A 19,761-nucleotide genomic window follows, 5' to 3' on the forward strand; every position below is an offset into this window, starting at 1 on the left:
GGAGGGGCAGAGGGGGAGAGAGAATCCCCAACAGACTCCGTGCTCAGCATGGAGCCTGACTTGGGGCTCAATCCCAGGACCCTGAGATCATGACCTGAGTTAGATGCTTAACCAACTGAGCCACTCAGGCGTCCGCGCTGCACTTAATAATTTTTATACCACATTTTTAAAGCATCAGCTGAAAGCCAGTAGATGTGTAGTTAAGTGGTGCTCAAATTTAAGTTTCCTCTTCTTGAGCATTTTTATTTGGGGGATTCATAATTTTTCAAAGCATTAGTTACATTTGCCACAGTACTGCCTGTGAGCTTGTGTTTTCTCTTAATTCTGTAAGCTTTTGGACTATGGTAAGGGGATGTATTTGTTACAGTGTTACTTCCAGAAAGACCTCTGTTAGAATGTAGATAACATGTCTAATACTTTTTTTTTTTTTAAGATTTTATTTATTTATTTGACAGAGAGAGAGAGCACAAGTAGGTGGAGCGGCAGGCAGAGGGAGAGGGAGAAGCAGGCTCCCCACTGAGCAGGGAGCCTGACGCGGGGCTCGATCCCAGGACCCTGGGATCATGACCTGAGCCAGAGGCATCCACTGAGCCACCCAGGTGCCCCAAAAGATTTATTTATTTATTTAAGATTATTTATTTATTTATTTGACATAAAGAGACACAGCGAGAGAGGGAACACAAGCAGGGGGAGCGGGAGAGGGAGAAGCAGGCTCCCCACTGAGCAGGGAGCCCGACGCGGGGCTCGATCCCAGGACCCTGGGATCATGACCTGAGCCGAAGGCAGACGCTTAATGACTGAGCCACCCAGGTGCCCCAACATGTCTAATACTTTTAAGATTCTAGTTTTTTTTTAAGTTTCAAAAGTCAGAGGAACAAGGAGCAGTGGGCTTTTATGTCAGCCCCTCAGAAAGCAAGCCGTGGTCTGTGAATGAAATAAAACAAGAGGGCTAGGGAAACCATAATTTCTGGATTGTTTGTGCTATACTTCCTTCTTTGTGTGTTTTGTTGTTGTTGCTGTTTTTCTGGTTCCTGTATACAATAAAATGTTTATCCAGTTTCTTAAAAATTACAGTTGTTGTGGTGATTTTAAAAATTTTTGATTCTACCTAGGAACTGTGAAAGTAGACAGAGTCTCAGAGCAGCCAAGATGGATGCCTCAGATCCATGAACTAAAGCTCACTTATTTCGTGTGAGAAGCTGTCCTTGGGCTTACACACAGAGCATAAGTTTGGGATCTGATTTGCCAGCCCCTGCAAATGATAAACAATACAGTCAAAGGGATGCAGACAGCAGTACTGATGGTAGCCGGGGCTGTCACTGATGGCATGAGGAGAAGACAGCAAAGCCCTCAGTCTTGGGCTGCGTTAGTGTTGAGGCCACCAGCCTTGTGGAGCCCACGTCCAGGTCCCCATCCCAGCCTAGTGCTGAGCTTTATAACTTTTGAATCAGTAAGAAGAGCCGGAGTGGTGTTCATTCTATTCTGTTCTAGAAAGCAGGGGTGTACGTAATAGGTTTTAGGTAACCCTAAATGTTTAAAACAGGAAATGGGTGTTTAAAAAAGGTAAAACATACCATATTTACCAACTGATAATAGCTCTTCCTTCTTCAGTGGTAGCTGAATGAGATACCAGTATCTTACCAAAAACATGATAAAATCAATAGGAATGTGTCATAGCTCATTTGTAGTACATTTGCCTCTGATTTCACTGTTAAGGGAAAGTAAGGAGCCCTGGTGTCAGGAAAAGTAACTACTTCCCGCAGTTGTTTTGAGCTACCCTCTATAACATGTTCCCTGGTCATTTACCTTGGTCATTTATATTACTTGCTAAAGGAAGGAAGTACCATCCTTTAGATGTTGCAAGATTGCCAACTATAAGGGTGTGTGGATAATTGCAGAAGGAAAAGAAATGTTAATACTATACAATTTTCTAGTCATCTTAGAAACATGTTCAAAAGAAGAGATTAGCAATAAGCAGTATTACTAAATGTCTGTTGCATGGAATGCTGGAGAGGTGGACTTGGGTGGTGTGCTTGGCCCTGACGACTTCCACGGCAGGTTGGAGAACAGCCTTTGTTGGAGGTCCAGACCTGATTGTGTGCACCTGGGGGCCTCCAGCTGGGCACCGAGTCTCAGCTTCCCCGCCAGAAACGGACTCCTGACCTGTGCTGTGAGCGGCTGGGTCCCTAGTATTCCGTGTCAGCGGCTGTCCGCACAGAGCACGCCAGAACTTCGGACAGCTTGTCCATTCATAACAGTCCTTGCGGGCAGTTGCACCTTAGAATTCATTCATTTCTTTATCTGCTGTTTCCTGAACATTCTTCTAGTATCAAGCATTCTTCTAGGGGCTACGAGTGAAGCAGCGAACAAAACAGATAAAAATTCTTTCTCTTATGGGTTTTCTGTTCTGGTGGGGACAATAAGCGAAGTAAAGTAGAAAGTGTGTAATAAGTGCTAAAGAGAAGAAAATGGAGGAAAGCTGGTATGGAACGTTAGGCCCCGTGCAGTTTTGGTGGGTTAATAGGGAAGGACTCTGCTGAGGAAGCAGCACTTGCATGATGCTCTGGGGGGCGGGCAGATACCTGAGGAAGCAGCAACAGGGGGTTTGAAGTGGTCCACTCGCCTGACTGTTTGAAAAGATGTTGGAAGTCAGTGGGTCTCAGATTATGCAAGACCTTCAGGAGGCTTGGGTGAGCCTTGGCCTGAAATTCAGAATACTGGGGAGCTTATTACCAGAACTCATTCTAGTTCGGGGCAGTCCTACCCGTACAAAACCGTTCGTTCTTTATAGGAGTTGAAATCCATTTTCCTGTAATGTTTGCCCATTGCTCCTAGCAGATTGAATTCCTGTTACGGCAATGCTTGGAGTATTTGCATGAAAATGAAGGAATGCTATAGTATACAGTCTCTGGGTTTCAGTAAAAAATTGCATATAATCTCTTAACTACAAACCGTGAGCTGGCAGGCAGGATGGGTCCTTGTAGGCGCCATAGGGGCTCTTCTGTCTTTGGTTTGACCCTGTTCAGTCTTCCCACCAGTGTGACTTGTGTGAAGTCACAGGTAGAGACAGCAGATGACTTACACGGAGCCATAGTGCAGATTTGGGTAATAGAGTTTAGAAAAATGAGAGAATTTGAACTGGCTCTGGTGATGGAACAAAGAGATTATGAACTCTGAGCAGGGAAAGTAAGTCCTGCTCACTCTGCCAAGAAGTAGAGGCCGGAGGTGGAGATGTTCGTCTGACTGCAAGGTCAGAGAGTCACTATAAGCGGGCTTTGGCTGCTGGTGAGTCTTCTGAGCTCTGAGGTTACATTATGATCAGGTCCAAAATGGGTGACACAGAAGGTGAGTTTGGTGACAACTGGAGTGCGCCCCTGGGAGAGCTGTAAAAAGGGAAAGGTCCCAAGGAGCAACCCCTCCTGAGGGCCCATCCAGCATCTCCCCAAGCATTCCTCTACCCACGCTGGCCTATCCCTTTAAAACCCTGCCTAGTGCCTGGGCCACCAGCATTGTCCTTTCCTGGCCCCACCCTCAGCCATATCAGACCAGCCCACCTTCCTGGGGTTTCTTGCCTTCAGCTCTCCTTTCTGTCACTAGTGTCACTGCTGTTGCCTGTATCTTGTCTGCAGATGCAAGGCTCTTGGGGCAAGACTCCTCCCTGGCCTCTGTCCTAGTCTGCAGGGGCCCAGATCACACACTAGAGTTCCCTAAACATACTCATGTTTTTTTCATCCCCCTTACCTTCCCTTTATTCCTGGTGTATCTAGTTTGGGACAGCCTGTCCCATTTAGTTAAATCCTTCCCTTGGCTTATATCCTGTTTGTTTCAGAAAACCTTTCTACATCTCTCTGCAAACAGATTTACTCTCCTGTCTTACTCTCCTGTCACCCGCCCCCAGCATTCTCATCTTGGCTCAGACTGCTCCAGAATGAGCAATTCTGCAGGAGACTCTTATCCTCCTACTCAGTCATAAGGAACTTTAGGTGGGGCTGCGTGCTTTACCAGCTCTGTCTTCCTGGATAGAGGGCAGCTCTGGGCCCTCGGTAAATCCATGTGCCAGTGAATTGGATGAGCTCCTGCTATTAAGTGGGGACTTCAGCTTCAGACGATAAAACCAGAGACCACAGGGCAACAGTTTGGGACCTGTCCTAAGAACCATCACTTTACCAGTTCTCAAGTGAAGTGAGGAATGTTCCCACGGAGGCTGCTGCAAGGGGGCCCTGCCGAGGGGGCGTGTTTGGTAAGTGGGGGAATTCTGTTACCTCCTAGGTGCCATCAGCCAGCTCCTACTTTGTTTGATCCTCAGAAGTCTGTGTTCTAGTAAAATTCATTTGCCAAGAAAATCTGAGGTCCTTATAGGGCTTTGTGTCATTTATTATAATTACTATGCTAAATACAGCATAGAAACACTTCAGAAAGTGTAGCACACATAAAGTAGACTCGATCTCTGGATGTTTCTGAGGTTCTGTAAAGAGGCTCACAGTGTGGCACAGTCTGTGGTCAGTGTGGAAGTTAGAAGGTCAGCCACTGGAGTCAGACTGGGGTTCTGATCCCGGCTCCGGCACTTCTGGTTTGAGGCTGTATGACCTTGGACGGGGACTGAGCTTCTGTGTTGCTTGTGAACTGAGGCTGACGTGACGGTCCTTATGTCATAGGGCAGCTAGGAGGCCTGAAGGCGACAGTGCCGGCGAGGACACATGCCGTCCCAGGGCACAGTCAGCAGGCGGTGTGGATCACTAGGGTTACAGCTTCATGGTATTAAAGGCAAAGCAGCTTAATGAAGTTGTATAAGGCACCATCTCAGGTCTCACTAAAATGTGGCTGCTGAGGGGCGCCTGGGTGGCTCAGATGGTTAAACATCTGCCTTCGGCTCAGGTCCTGATCCCAGGGTTCTGGGATCGAGCCCCGCAGTGAGCTCCTCGCTCAGCAGAGAGCCTGCTGCTCCCTCTCCCTCTGCCTGCCGCTCTGCCTACTTGTGCTCTCTCTCTCTGTCAAATAAATAAAATCTTAAAAAAAAAAAAAAAATCCATTGGAACCAAAAAAGAAAAAAAAAGCGTGGCTGCTGAGTTTGGTATCACCTGCTTGGTAAATGGCCGGTCTCCTGGCCCAGAAGACGCTGTGTCTGCTGGCCCCCTCTGTGTCTGCCCACCACTGCCTCCCTCACAGGCCTGGCTTCGACCCTTCAGACGTGTGACCTCGCCGCTGGGGAGGCCAGGCTTCATAGGAAGAGTTGAAACCAAACCTGTTCAAGGCCTGTGTGGTGTTATTTAAAGGATAGTAGTATAACATATTTAACTTTTTTCAGCCACTTGGACAATTTAGAAATTTGTGTATTTGTTCTATATGTGTAGGTACGTGATATCTGAAGAAGTGATTCGCTATCTTTCTCAAAACTAGGGTATGTGAAAAACAACAAAATAAGGTCATTCAACTGATTGCACTGACTACAAACTAATTTGCAGGAGATGTTGCAGTAAAAATCCTAAAGGTTGTCGACCCCACACCAGAGCAGTTCCAGGCCTTCAGGAACGAGGTGGCTGTCCTCCGGTGAGTAGGGCGCCAGCCTGTCCAGCCTCCGCGGAGTGGCAGGGGTGGGCGCGGCTGGTGGGGCACGGGCATGCAGGGCATGTGCACAGGTCTCCGAGGGCCCACGGCTGGGACTGGTGCTTAGTGTTCACTGCGGAGTCCTGTGGCTGGAACTCTTTCCTTACAAGTGAAAGGGTGTGGAAGGTTTCCTTCCAGCTCACCTGGTTGTCACATCTCTAGAAGCCGCCTATGATGAGCACACCCCCCTTCCACTCCTCCAGGCCTGTGGGCACACTACGCTCAACAGCCCAGGTTCTTCTCTGGGTTTTGGTTTGAGATAGGGAGAAACAGGTTCTATTTTCGCATTTATTTCCAAGAGCTCTTTTTATGGCCAGTTTGCCTTATTCTGGACTTCAAAACCTTCAGCTTCTAAGTCCTTGAGTCATTATTTAGACTTGTAAGAATAAGGTGAATAATGGTGGATCCCACAGATCTGGGGTCCCGTGACCCCTGTGGGAGGAATCACGAGTGCAAGTTGATTGGAGAGAGTGTCCTCTCTCTGAAGGCCAGCACTGAGGCGAATAACAGTGGGGTTCCTTGTCACAACACCAACTTGATGATCAGCAATCCTGCGTGTTTGTAAGCACGGTGGCGTCAAGGACACATAGGATCCGGTGTCAGTGGGAAAGCAGAGTAGATCTCTCTGTTCTGCAGCAACTGAAGAATCAGGGCCTTTTTTCTCTTCCCCCCACCCCCTCCAGCAAAACACGGCACGTGAACATCCTGCTCTTCATGGGGTACATGACGAAGGATAACCTGGCGATTGTGACCCAGTGGTGCGAAGGCAGCAGCCTCTACAAACACCTGCATGTCCAGGAGACTAAATTCCAGATGTTCCAGTTGATTGACATCGCCCGCCAGACTGCTCAGGGAATGGAGTGAGTAGATGGCTTGTTGACTGGAGAGTCTGGGGTCCAGGCATCAACTTGCCCTACATCGGGACCTGGGTTAGGAGAAAGCCAAGTCTGCTAAGTGGTGGGCTGAGGGAGGGAGAACTCCAGGTTCCTCTCCCAGGCTGAGGCCACCTGCCGTGGGGCTTAGATTCAGGTTGGAGCCACTGCCCTCAGAATTCACCCAGATGCCGAAGAGTGTAGTGTGGCCTCCAGACCTTCTGCTTGGACAGCCGTGGCACTGGCCTCTGCAGGAATATGTGCTCTGAGCCGTGGCCCACCAGCACGTGTGCTTGTTCCACAGGAGGGGCTGGTTTTGGATAATTCATTTTCCTTTTGGAGAATGCCTAAGTCATCCCTAGCACGTGCACGGAACACTACCCGTTTGAGTCTCTGTGCTTGAACATGTTTCGCTGTGAAAGGGGTGTGTGTGATGTGGTGTGTGTGTGAGTCACACTTCTCCTCTGAGGTACCTCTTATGTGGAAGAGCGGCAATTTCTTATAGCCCGAGCTGTGCTTGCAAGTGCTATGTAAAATCTCAACATTCTACTTTTAAAATTCATACGGAATTTACATTCTATACATTTTAAGAAATAAACTAACCAGGGGCGCCTGGGTGGGTCAGTCAGTTAAGTGTCTGCCTTCAGGTCATGATCCCATCGAGGCTCCTTGCTTAGCGAGGAGCCTGCTTCTCTTCTCCCTCTGTCCCTGCTCTCTATCTCAAATAAAATCTTAAAAAAAAAAAAATAGAATTACTTTTTAGAAAAAATTACGGCTATAATCCACATATTATAAAATTCACCCTTTAAACGCATACAACTTAGTGGTTTTTAGTACATTCACAGAGTTGTGTAGACGTCACCACTGTCTAATTGTAGAACATATGTCATGATAGAAGATGAGGTTGGGGCATCTGGTGGCTTCGTTGGTTGAGTGTCTGACTCGTCGTTTCAGCTCAGGTCATGAACTCGGGGCCCTGGGATTGAGCCCCGGGTCCAGCTCTGCACTCAACACAGAGTCTGCTTGTCCTCCCTCTGTTCCTGCCCCCCTTGTTCACTCGCTCTCTCAAATAGAAAGAAGATGAGGTCTTTTGTGCCTGGCTCAGCTTAGCATAAACGGGTTTGGGAGGTTCATTCATGCTGTAGCACGTGTCAGTACCTCATTCTTTTCTGCAGCTGAACAGTGTTTCATAGTATGGGTAGGCCACATTTTATTTATGCGGCCATTGGTGGATGGACATTTGGGTGGTCAGAATTACTTTTTGAGTAGAAGTGATGCTTCGGTCACTGTGGCCTCACTTCCAGGTAAGGCACGATGTGGTCCAGCCTGCATCAGCGCCCGGCCAGGCCCCACCTGTAGCCCCTCACTGGGCGACAGGCGCTCAGGTGGCTTCCTTCCTAGCCAGTATTTGAAGCTGCTTTCTACCCATGTCCCTCAGACTGTTTTTAATGATTTATTTTTCCTTCACAGCTATTTGCATGCAAAGAACATCATCCACAGAGACATGAAATCCAACAGTATCCTTTGACGGTTGTTTCGTTTGACTGTTCAGTTCTAAATTTAGAAAAACAGAAAGGGAGACCTTTTAGTTTATCCCAGCAAAAGTGACTTTGGAAAGATTTGCGATACATGTTTGGGTTATGCTTGAAAGTTTTATTATGCTCTTCATTACTAAATTTAACTTGGAGGGATGGGGCTTTTGTCTTTCATGTGTATGTCCAGCACGTGGGACAGTGTGTACCTGGTCAGAAAGTAGTTGCAAGGCCAGATGTTTCAAGATTGTCAAAGCGATGACTAAAAATTGTCTTACTTCAATGTACAGAAGTGGTTTCTTTAGAGGTCACTGTCGGAACCAGCCCTTCCCCTTTGAGACTGTTCCTACAGAAGGGGACTGAAGACGGAGTTTTCGTGCTGTAGGGCAGGAAATGTAACCCTTGTCCATGTGCCTCCCGCCTGCAGCCTTTCTGCCTCTGAGAGGAGTGTGGATGGCGTTATGGCCCTACTCTGCTTCGTGGCCAGTGAGAGGAGCCACAGTTGGGCTGAGTCAGATTGTGGGACGTGGCCTATTTGGGCCACTACGTTTTAGTGATGGGTTTTTGGGAGTGACACGTCCCATCATGAGAGCAGAGCCCACAGATTTGAAGGAGGTATGTGTTACTGGGCATTGGCAGATCCCAAGTCGGCCTTAAACTGCCTGACTTCTTTATCCAGAAATGAGGTGAGTTTGGTCCTGATTTGAAGTCACCAAGCGGTCCCTATTCTAGTAAGAAGTCTCATAGGACAGTGCTCAGTGAGGGATGTGCCATTTGTTCTTCACGTTTCAGGCATTTGAGGGCACAAAGCAGGCAGAAACAAATGTAAGCCATCACGGGCCAGGCCCGCTCCTTGCAGATGGCAAGCTGTGCTCTTAGAAATCTTGGGGCTGGGAACTTTCCAGAATGCTCGGTGAGACGCGGAGGAGCGGCGGCTGCCCGAGCTGCGCCCAGCAACGCGCTCCTTCCTGCTCCCCCACACCGGCCTCGGCCCTCTCACCGGCTGTAGAAAATGGTGAAAGAAACCACTTACTATGATGTTTCGGGGGTCAAACCCAATGCCACCCAAGAGGAATTGAAAAAGGCCTACAGGAAACTGGCCTTGAAGTATCACCCTGATAAGAATCCAAATGAAGGAGAGAAGTTCAAACAGATTTCTCAAGCTTACGAAGTACTCTCTGATGCAAAGAAAAGGGAATTATATGACAAAGGAGAACAGGCAATTAAAGAAGGTGGAGCTGGTGGTGGTTTTGGCTCCCCCATGGACATCTTTGATAAGTTTTTTGGAGGAGGAGGAAGGATGCAGAGAGAAAGGAGAGGTAAAAATGTTGTGCATCAGCTCTCAGTAACCTTAGAAGATTTATATAATGGTGCAACACGAAAACTAGCTCTGCAAAAGAATGTGATTTGTGATAAATGTGAAGGCCGAGGTGGTAAGAAAGGAGCAGTCGAATGTTGTCCCAATTGCCGAGGTACTGGAATGCAAATAAGAATTCATCAGATAGGACCTGGAATGGTTCAGCAAATTCAGTCTGTGTGCATGGAGTGCCAGGGCCATGGGGAACGGATCAGTCCCAAAGATAGATGTAAAAGCTGCAATGGGAGGAAGATAGTTCGAGAGAAGAAGATTCTAGAAGTTCATATTGACAAAGGCATGAAGGATGGCCAGAAGATAACATTCCATGGTGAAGGAGACCAAGAACCAGGACTGGAACCAGGAGATATTATCATTGTTTTAGATCAGAAGGACCACGCTGTTTTTACTCGGCGAGGAGAAGACCTTTTCATGTGTATGGACATACAGCTGGTTGAAGCACTGTGCGGCTTTCAAAAGCCAATATCTACTCTTGACAACCGAACCATCGTCATCACCTCTCACCCAGGTCAAATTGTCAAGCATGGAGGTATCAAGTGTGTGCTAAATGAAGGCATGCCAATTTATCGTAGACCATATGAGAAGGGTCGCCTAATCATCGAATTTAAGGTAAATTTTCCTGAGAATGGCTTTCTCTCTCCTGATAAACTCTCTTTGTTGGAAAAACTCCTACCTGAGAGGAAAGAAGTAGAAGAGACTGATGAAATGGACCAGGTAGAACTGGTGGACTTTGATCCAAATCAGGAAAGACGGCGCCATTACAATGGGGAAGCCTATGAGGATGATGAACATCATCCCAGGGGTGGTGTTCAGTGTCAGACCTCTTAATGGGGCCAGTGAATAACACTGCTGGCATTTCATATGCAGTAGTGAATGAGTGAAGGACTATAATCATAGCTCACTACTTGCTATTTTGTTTTAATATTCAACTATAGTAGTGTTTTAAAAGTTAAATGAAGAATAAACTCAAATATAAAAGCTCAAAAAAAAAAAAAAAGAAAAAAAAAATCTTGGGGCTTAAGGCACCTGTGTTATATGGGAAGGTCAGAAGGCCAGGGACCTGGCACCTAGAAGTGGAAATGGGGCGCAGCAGCATGGGGAAACTGTCTGATTTTTGGCTGGAGCCAAATAATGTGGCACCCTGAGCACAATGGCTGCGTGCCTCCTGGAGGAAGCACTTAAAACTTTAGAAATCCAAGCAAACCAGTGCAGAGAAGGCTGGGGACAGACAGGAGGCCGAGAGATGCCGTGCTCTTAAGACCTGGGGGAAGTGTTTCAAAATTAACTTGACCATTCTTTTGAAACCAGAGTCCTTAACAAGCATTGAGATATATTTCTCCATGAAGGCCTGACGGTGAAAATTGGAGATTTTGGTTTGGCAACAGTGAAGTCGCGCTGGAGCGGTTCTCAGCAGGTTGAACAACCCACTGGCTCTGTCTTGTGGATGGTGAGAAAGAGGCGAGGCTGCCACTGGCAGGGTGCAGGGCAGAAGGGGTGCCCTGGAGGTGTGTGTGCAGACTTACAGTGTTTGACGTCTCCCCAACGTTCAGATACCTCAGTGAGGCCTTGAGGGACATCAGACAGCCTGAGGCAGATGTGGGCTTCCCGGGAGCTGGTGATCAGAACCAGGCGGAGGCATAGGGGCTGCGTCCCAGAGACTAGGCTTCCTGAGCCTGTGTTAGCCTGAGCCCGAGCGGGGAAGAGTGGAGAACTGAGGAAAGGCCTCTCCTGCCCGGGGGGAGGGACAGCCTGGCGCCTGGATGTCTGTGGGGCCCAGATGGTGACGAGTGAATGCATTTTGTCCCTGTAGGCCCCTGAGGTGATCCGAATGCAGGATAACAACCCGTTCAGCTTCCAGTCTGATGTCTACTCGTACGGCATTGTGCTCTATGAGCTCATGACGGGGGAGCTTCCTTACTCCCACATCAATAACCGCGATCAGGTACGTGCCCTGGTGCAGACTGGCGTGCGAGGGCCGGACGGCGCTGTGGGAGCCGCTGCTGTCTGCTTTGTTCCTCCACCCAGTCCCCCGACTGTGTGCTTGCTCTTAGATCATCTTTATGGTGGGCCGAGGGTATGCCTCCCCAGACCTCAGTAAGCTATATAAGAACTGCCCCAAAGCGATGAAGAGGCTCGTGGCCGACTGCGTCAAGAAGGTCAAGGAGGAGAGGCCTCTCTTCCCCCAGGTAAGACTTGGCGCAGGGGCGCAGGGCCGGCTTCCAGGAGGAGTTCCTAAATGGAAATGAGCAGGGAGGTGGGCGGGGTGGGAAGGGCCTGCGTTTGGGCTCCTCCCCGAAAGCTGCCGCTCCTGCTGTGACACCAAGGCCACCTAATGACACTGCGTCGTTGCAGATCCTGTCTTCCATCGAGCTGCTCCAACACTCTCTGCCGAAGATCAACCGGAGCGCTTCGGAGCCATCCCTGCACCGGGCGGCCCACACTGAGGACATCAACGCCTGCACACTGACCACGTCCCCTCGACTGCCTGTCTTCTAGCGGACTTTGCACCTGCACTCAGGCCGCCAGGGCGGGAAGGGAAGTCAGCAGGCACCAGCAGGCACCAGCTTTCTGCTCCCCTTTGATGGAGGCGGAGAGCTCATTTTCAGAGAAGCTGCTGCTAAGGACCTTCTAGACTACTCAAGGGCCTTAACTTCATGTTGCCTTCTTTTCTACCCTTTCTGGCCCTGGGAGAAGGAAGCCATTGGAAATGCTGATTTGTCCTGCGCCCTCCCTGCAGCCCCTGTGCTCCTGAGCCGAGAGCCTTCTCCAGATGTGCCCGCGGCTGCCGGATGGCAATCCGTGATCTGGGGCCCCAGCTGTTGGCTGAATGAGTATTTTTTAGGGCAAAAACAAGCACTCAGAGGGGAAATGAAGGTAGCAGACAAACCAGCCCTGACGTGGACATGTGGGTATCAGCTCCTAGGAGGAATGCTTATGGGAAGGACTGTTCTTCAGAGAGTGGTGTGGCGTCAAACACGTAGTTTTGCACATAACACACCAAACAGCCCTGGACTGTCGAGAGACCACGGCCGCCTGAAGGGGCGTTGGTACTATGGACCTTGACTTCTGGGGACACTTCCTCTCCTTGGAGGCCTCCAGTGCATTGGGACGGTTTTCCAGAAGAGGCGCTCGGCCCACCCCTCCCCGTCTCCTCCTGCCCTGTCAGGGAGCAGTCTTCCATCTCACTGAATCTGTCTTCCAGGAGCTGCCCCTGTGGGGCGGGGCCACCGGGCCAGCCTTTCTCTTCAGTCACATCATGTGGATGCAAGGAAGCCAGGAATACAGGTTTTCTTGATGATTTGGGTTTTAATTTTGTTTTTATTGCGCCTGACAAAATACAGTTATCTGATGGTTCCTCAATTATGTTATTTTAATAAAATAAATTAAATGTAGGTTTAATGGCTGTTTCTTCCTTCTACTGAGCTCACAGCTTGAACTCTCCCCCATCTGTTCATCCCTCTGGAGCAAGAACTCAAGCAGCAGGAAATGGGCCCAGAGCCTCTGCTGGGAGAGAGTCTAAATCAGCCTTTGTACTGTCACCCTTCACTAAAGCGTTAACTATAAAAATTATGCAAAAAGCACTCTCAACTCAGGTAAGAGCAGACCTTTTTCTACCCACACTTCAATGCATTTTATAAAATATTTGGTATCTATAATAGTTTATAAAAATAGATTAATTCAGGCTTGGGGTGAGTTTGTTCTGATTCACAATGTTAGGGTCCTTCGATTAAAGTCACAACTTAGGACAGAGGACTTGTTTTTTTTAGGACCATTGCTGGGTCAGAACTAGAAACTTTGTTGGGTGCCATTAACTTTTTACAAAATTTGAAATCAAAGCCAGGCTTTACAGATTGAATGAGTGGCTTTGAGCAGGGGCACACGGTAAGAGCATGTGTGTGCTGAACCCTCAGTAAAATGACCCTTGGGGCTTGAGCGCAAGGGGAGCCCACAGGTGACAGCCAGGGATGTGTTTCCCCGGAGCGCATGGCCCCGACACCAACCAGAAATGAGGGGCTGTACCTCTGCTGCGCCCAGAGCTGCCGCCCGTACAGGGAGGGAGGTTCACACTCGGTTCGCCGAACACATGGGCAACAGGGCCCCTGCTCTGATGGGGCCGCGAAGAGCACTACAAGTTCTATGCTAAGGTGTGCGGTCGGTGCCCCCCCTGTACGTTGATTTGATTTACATGGAGCTTTTCGAGAAACAGCTTTTGGCGACACACGAAGTACATGAGGGGAAATGCACTAGAGGGATCGTCCCACAGGGGTGAAGAAGCCTTTGTCAAGAAAACTCTGCTTTAAGGGCAGTTGCAAGGTGACTGTTTCTAGGGAGCTAAAGCTCAAGAAGGACAGGAGCCAGGCTGGTTAGCTGGTCCCCCTAAGGAGCCTGAGGTGCAACTACAGAGAGCAACTAGGAAAGTAGTGATTCCATATACTTAGTAGGTTATTTTATATCCTTCACTCCTCCCATGGCTGTAATAATGGAGAGGGGATGAGACCAAGGTTAAGTACAACCCCAATCAAGTCCAAGCCACATGCCACGTCGGGTTGCAGTAAAGGAAGCTCTGCACACCCTAGCTTGGGAAGGCTCGGCCGGCAGAGCCCAAGATGCAGAGGGAACCGTCTACTCCTTAGGGTTCTGACGACTCCACTCCAGACAGGTGCATGAAGAGGTCCCCAAGCTCTGTCATGTCGACATCTTCAGTGTTGGGGACATGCCGGCTTTCTCGATTCTCAATGAAATCCCAGAGCCGTACTGAATTAAAGAACTGCAAAAACAGCCAGCAGATATGCCTGGTTATTATTAACAGCAACATGAAGGCCAGTTTATTTTTCTTTTGCTTACCCCATTCCCTGCTGCCAAAGCTATCAGACAAGGGGCCAGGAGCAGTACCTGAAATGCCACCAAGTGAGTGTGCAAAATCCTTACCCTCACGGTGCCCTCCGAACTGAGCTGCTTCCGAGGTTTTTCAGGCTCTGCCAGCCGCCCGTCAGGATAAGCGTGGCGGTAAAGGCATTTATTTCCAAATGGGCAGGTCCCCTTGCCTTGTTCAAAGTACTTACAAGCTTTTTTCCTGAAAAGTAGAAAGAAAAAGTCAGGAGGATGGTGGGAGAACCTGGGGCCCAGAAGGACCAAGGCCTTCCTCCATCCCTGCCTGCGATGCCAGAGTTAGATGAGCCTTACTTTCTATGTGGCGAAGTTGAGGCTCAGCGAGGTCAGGATGCTGATTTCCAAGCTGAATCATACTGCCATGGTGTCATGCAGCCTCACACAGAATTGAACCTGCATGGGGGACTCCAGTCTTTTGAGCTCGCAGTGCTCCAAAAAGGCCTTCAGGAGAGCACAGGCCTGGCAGCTCCTCTGGGCCGGCTGTCCGGGCTCCAAGGTTCATGGAGCTGGGCTACTTGCCTCAGCTAGAAGTCCCAATAGGAGCCCCACCCAGGGAAATTTCCCTTCCTCCTGGCCGGCAATGATGTCAAGGGAGAGGGAGCCTTGACTTAGGAGGCACAGAAAAGCGGTGAATATTAGCAGCTGCCCAAAGTTACAGGTCTCATTCCAATTTTCCTTGGTCTCCACCCTCTAGATCTACAGCAGGGCTTCTTAACTATGGACCCCTTCTCAGAGCAGTGTTTTTTAAATGGATAAAATAAAATACATAGGGCAAAAAAATTAACTTTTTGCTGTGTTTTTAGGCCTATCTTCAAATTCTACTCATAGACCCCTATGTTAACCCCTGCTCCTGAGGAAAAACACAACCAAATAGAAAATTCCTGTTTCTTTTTACTTAAATGAAATTTGACTTCTACAATCGTAAATGGTCCCATGGTGAAGAAGAGGTGGAGATGCCCAAGAAGGCAAGAGGGCATCTGGGAGTGCTGAGGAAGGGAAGATGCACCGAGAAAGCCAAATCGCAGCAGAAAGGGCAGGCTGCTACCAGGGGCAGCTGGGGTATGTGACAGTGACAGATGACAAGGAAGGGGGACTCCTTGATGCCACTGTTTTTCCTGTCTTCTCAGACAAGTGGATGGCAGAGGCCGGTGATGAGGGGGCTCTGACCAAGTTCCCTCACAACCGTCCACTGCAGGAAGGAGCACCGTGCTTGCCCGGGCGCCTGCTCCTACCAGGTCTGACCCTGGCGCCGGCTGGGGAGTGGGTCCAAGCAGAGCTGTGTGTGTCCACCTGTCATGGCCTCCACCCCTGAGGCTCTGAGCAGAAGTTCCCAAATGACCGCTCAAGCGGGGAGGTCTCACCAGACTGCTGGACACTGGCTTTAATAAACTTCAACAGGTTCAAGAAATCATTCTCTAGTCCTGCCTCCCAAATAACTGCTTTTTCCTTCCCCAGCCTTACCTGGTCACCAAGGACAAAAGCCTCCGGTGCACAAAGACTACCTCCTTGTTCTCAGCTCTCCCATGCGACTGTTAACTCCTGCTTACAGAGCACCTCCCCAGTCACCCCATCCCTTCCGTCCCCACACTGCTGAAGCCACGTGGGTCCTGTCCTCGGCTACCCGCCTGCCACAGTCATTTCTTAATTGGCCTTCCCACCAGCTTCCAGCCTCTTCACACTATGACTGGGGAGCCTGCCGAAGTGTGTCACTTATTCTGCCCCCTTAGATTTCACTCCAGTCTATCCTGTAGGTCCTACCACATCTTTCCACACACCTCGTTTAACCCCAGGGCCACTCCCACTGCTCCGCACACACAACATCTGTACCATTCTGCACCCAAGCCATTCCATTCCCCCTCACTCCCAACACACACACACACACACACACACAGCTGTTCATGCTTCATGGCTCAGGGTCCCCATGCTGCTTTCCCTGATGCTCCCAGGTGGATCCAAGTGCTTTCTCTGTTGGGACATGTGGCTTGGGCCTCTCAGGAAGAATCTGTCACCAGAAAACATGGATCGTAATTGCCCTTTTGCAATTTCCCTTGAAATTATCTTACTAATCTGTACTCTATGTCCCCCACTGGTGCTCAGTTTGAAAGTGCCTAGCCCGAAGTAGGCGTGCATTAAATGTGTGTGAAATGCCTAAAAGCACCATCATCAATGAAAACTAAGGCCAGGAAAGACCCAAACAGAAAGAACAGGAGAATTTCCAGACCACGCCAGCACAGCTGCTTCCTACAGGCTGGCCCCTCTGCCTTGCCACTCCTGCCCTCTGGTGGACACATTCCACCACATGCAGGAGGGGACCGGGTAAACCAGGAAAGTATTAAGCCTTTATTAACTGCTCACACGCAATCTCAAGGAACCATTAAAAAAGGTGACATGCAGTGCCCTTTAGTACGGCCAAGCACACTTCTCCCAGAGCCGACCCTCCGGCAGTTAACTAGCAATACCAATTTTTAAAAGACCCGAAGGCACTGGAGAATGAACAGCAGGAGGATTCCTCAAGAAATTAAGACACTGGGAAGAACAGAATGGCAAGAAGGGAGTTATCTTTCTCAGAAAAAATAGCTTTTAGCCTAGAGCAAGCCAAAGTCAGGTGTCTAAAACTCCAGGGGCAAATCCACAGTCTCCCTGGCCTGAAGGACCAACAGGGTTTGGAGGGAAGCACCCACTGGAAAGCGGGGAAGCAGTCCCTGAGCAGTCCCCGCAGAGAAGGGCCCGAGAGGGAGAACTCCAAATACTATGTATTAATTCAGCCCAAAGGGCTGGCCCGGACATCAGTGCAGCAAAAGCTCACGGCCACTTAGCTGAGGATAAGAAACCAAACAGATTCGAACTGCTGCCCAAGAGCTAAAATTTAAAGACTTTACCTGCATATAAAAACATCAACGCTTTATTGTTTGACTTAAGAGAATCCAGGATCTGGACAAGATAACACTGGCAGTGTCTAGGCTATGATTCAAAATGATTCAACATACAAAGAATCAGGAAAACGTGACTTAGACACCAACTTCAAGATGACAAGGAGTTGAAAGCAGCTACTCCTGGGGAAGATGAACAGTGAGGGGAAAAAAAATCGGAAAGAAATGAACAGACTCCAATGCCCGTGTGGCAGTTATCAAAAAGTCTATTACATGTTATGAAGAGTCCCAGGATAAGAAAAAACGGGGCAGGAAAAAAACTGGATGGCCAAAATTTCCCTAAATTTGGGGATGACAAAACCTTACAGATTCCAAGAAAACCACTCCCAGGCAAAATAGCAAACTGCTGAAAACCAAGATAAAGAGACAATCTTGACAGCAGAAAAATGACATACTACAATCTAAATTACCACTGACTTCTCAGAAACTAGAGGCCAGACTATGGTGGAACAACATTTGCAAAATACTAAAAGAAAATAAAGAAATGAACTATAACCCAGAATTGTATTCACTGAAAAAGGAGACAAAGATGTAAATAGAACTGATTAGGGCACTATATTTAATGAAAATATCCTTTAAGAATGAGAAGAAAAGCTATTTCTGCTAAAAAGAAAAGAGTTCATCACCAGCAGATCAATAAACGTTAAAGGCAGTTCTTGAGGCTGAAGGTAAATTATACCAACTGGAAGGAATTATATACCAAATCAAAGAGCACTGGAAATAGTGAATATCTGAGTAAATATAAACTTTTTTTTTCCTCTTAAAAAAAAAAAAAAAATCATAGTATTTACCTTGCTGGGTTCTTTTTTTTTTTTTTTTTAAGATTTATTTATTTTCTTCATGAGAGAGAGAGAGGCAGAGGGAGAAGCAGGCTCCCAAGGAGCAGGGAGCCTGATGTGGGACTAGATCCCAGGACCCCAGGATCATGACCTGAGCCAAAGGCAGACGCTTAACCATCTGAGCCACCCAGGCGCCCTACCTTGCTGGGTTCTAATGTATGTAAATATTATATCAATGTCTTATAACAGTAAAGTTGCAGGATACAAAATCAATATATAAAAAATCAGTTGCTTTGCTACAGACCAACAATGAACCACCAGAAAGAGAAATTAAGAAAACAACCCCATTTACAATTGTATCAAAAAGAATAAACTAGCAGGGCTAAATTTAGCAGAGGCGGTGAAACAGACTGGTACGCTAAAACTATAAGATATGCTCAAAGAAATGAAAGGCATAAATAAATGGAAAGTATCCCATGCTCATGGATTGGAAGAATGCTGTAAAGATGTCCACACTACCCAAAGCAATCTGCAGAATGAAAGCAATCCTATCAAAATCCCAATGGCATATTTCAAAGAAATAGGACAAACAACTCCAAAATTGTATAGAACTATAAAAGACCCCAAACAGCCAAAGCAATCCTGAGAAAGAACAAAGCTGGAGACATTTCCTGATTTCAAGTTGTACTACAAAGCTACAGTAATCCAAACAGTATAGTACTAGCAGAAAAACAGACACATAGATCAGCAGACAGAATAGAGGGCCCAGAAATAGGCCCATGTAGGTATGGTCAATTTACAACAATGGGGCCAGGGATATTCAACGGGGAAAAGACAATCTCTCCAATAAAGGATGCTGGGGAAACTGGGCCACTGTCTTACACCATACACAAAAACAGCTCAAAATTGAAGACCTGAACGTAAGCCCTAAAACCATAAAAACTCCTAGAAGAAAACACAAGGGGTTAAGCTCCTGGGCAATGGTCTTGGCAATGCTCTTTGTGGATTTGCCACCAAAAACGAAGGCAACAAAAGCAAAAATAAAGTGGGACTACATCAAACCAAAAAGTTTCTGCACAGCAAAGGAAACCAAACAAAATGAAAAGGCAACCTACTAAATGGGAGAGAATATTTGTAAATCATCTATCTGGATAAGGGGGTAATATCCAAAATACATAAAGAATTTATGTAAGAACAAAAACCACCACCACATTCCATTTAAAAATGGGCAGAGGAACTGAATACACATTTTCCCAAAGAAGACATCCAAATGTCCAACGGGCACATGAAAAGGCACTCAGCATCACTAATCATCAGGGAAATGCAAATCACAACCACAATGAGATAGCACCTCATGCTTGTTAGAAGAGATTATCTACACTTCCATGTTTGCTGTAACATTAGTCATAATAGCCAAGACACAGAAATAACTCAGGGTCTGTCAACAGATGAATGGATAAAGAAGATGTGGAATATACATACAATGGAATGTTACTCAGCCATGACAAAAAAGGAAATCCTACCATTTGTGACAACATGGATGGACCTTGAGGGCATTATGCTAAGTGAAATAAGCCAGAGAGGGGTGCCTGGGTGGCTCAGTTGGTTAAGCGGCTGCCTTCGGCTCACGTCACGATCCCAGGGTCCTGGGATCGAGCCCCGCATCGGGCTCCTTCCTCCACAGGAAGCCTGCTTTTCCCTCTCCCACTCCCCCTTGCTTGTGTTCCCTCTCTCGCTGTGTCTCTGTCAAATAAATAAATAAAATCTTAAAAAAAAAAA

At 47.9% G+C, this 19,761-nt stretch overlaps 3 protein-coding genes across 7 annotated transcripts in view; 2 read left to right on the forward strand and 1 right to left on the reverse strand.

Annotated features, from left to right (window-relative positions):
- RAF1 (Raf-1 proto-oncogene, serine/threonine kinase) overlaps window positions 1-13,070 on the forward strand; it is a 78,551-nt gene extending 65,481 nt beyond the window's left edge. For both annotated transcript variants that reach the window (XM_044921040.1, XM_021695111.2), the window contains 7 exons: window positions 5,463-5,547; window positions 6,288-6,464; window positions 7,947-7,993; window positions 10,712-10,830; window positions 11,194-11,325; window positions 11,435-11,569; window positions 11,736-13,070. In XM_044921040.1, the coding sequence (XP_044776975.1) occupies window positions 5,463-5,547; window positions 6,288-6,464; window positions 7,947-7,993; window positions 10,712-10,830; window positions 11,194-11,325; window positions 11,435-11,569; window positions 11,736-11,879 (839 nt within the window). In that variant the 3' untranslated portion in view covers window positions 11,880-13,070. The remainder of the gene's footprint in view (window positions 1-5,462; window positions 5,548-6,287; window positions 6,465-7,946; window positions 7,994-10,711; window positions 10,831-11,193; window positions 11,326-11,434; window positions 11,570-11,735) is intronic.
- Window positions 8,285-10,730, forward strand: LOC110584930 (dnaJ homolog subfamily A member 1-like). Of its 3 annotated transcripts, none has more exons than XM_021695115.2 (2): window positions 8,285-9,992; window positions 10,692-10,730. In XM_021695115.2, the coding sequence occupies exons 1-2, from the start codon at window positions 9,021-9,023 to the stop codon at window positions 10,698-10,700; spliced, it is 981 nt and encodes a 326-aa protein (XP_021550790.1). In that variant the 5' UTR covers window positions 8,285-9,020; the 3' UTR covers window positions 10,701-10,730. The 3 variants fall into 3 exon arrangements, with proteins under 3 accessions (XP_021550790.1, XP_044776995.1, XP_021550789.1); XM_044921060.1 differs by having other exon boundaries at window positions 8,285-9,327; window positions 9,892-10,700; XM_021695114.2 differs by having other exon boundaries at window positions 8,287-10,700.
- The window catches only part of MKRN2 (makorin ring finger protein 2), a 28,630-nt gene continuing 21,538 nt past the window's right edge, over window positions 12,670-19,761 (reverse strand). For both annotated transcript variants that reach the window (XM_021695113.1, XM_021695112.1), the window contains exons 7-8: window positions 14,313-14,457; window positions 12,670-14,151 (exon numbers count right to left, since the gene is read on the reverse strand). In XM_021695113.1, coding sequence (XP_021550788.1) covers window positions 14,014-14,151; window positions 14,313-14,457 — 283 coding nt within the window. In that variant the 3' untranslated portion in view covers window positions 12,670-14,013. The remainder of the gene's footprint in view (window positions 14,152-14,312; window positions 14,458-19,761) is intronic.

The sequence above is a fragment of the Neomonachus schauinslandi genome, chromosome 1 (genome assembly GCF_002201575.2).
Source record: "Neomonachus schauinslandi chromosome 1, ASM220157v2, whole genome shotgun sequence".
Classification (NCBI taxonomy): domain Eukaryota; kingdom Metazoa; phylum Chordata; class Mammalia; order Carnivora; family Phocidae; genus Neomonachus; species Neomonachus schauinslandi.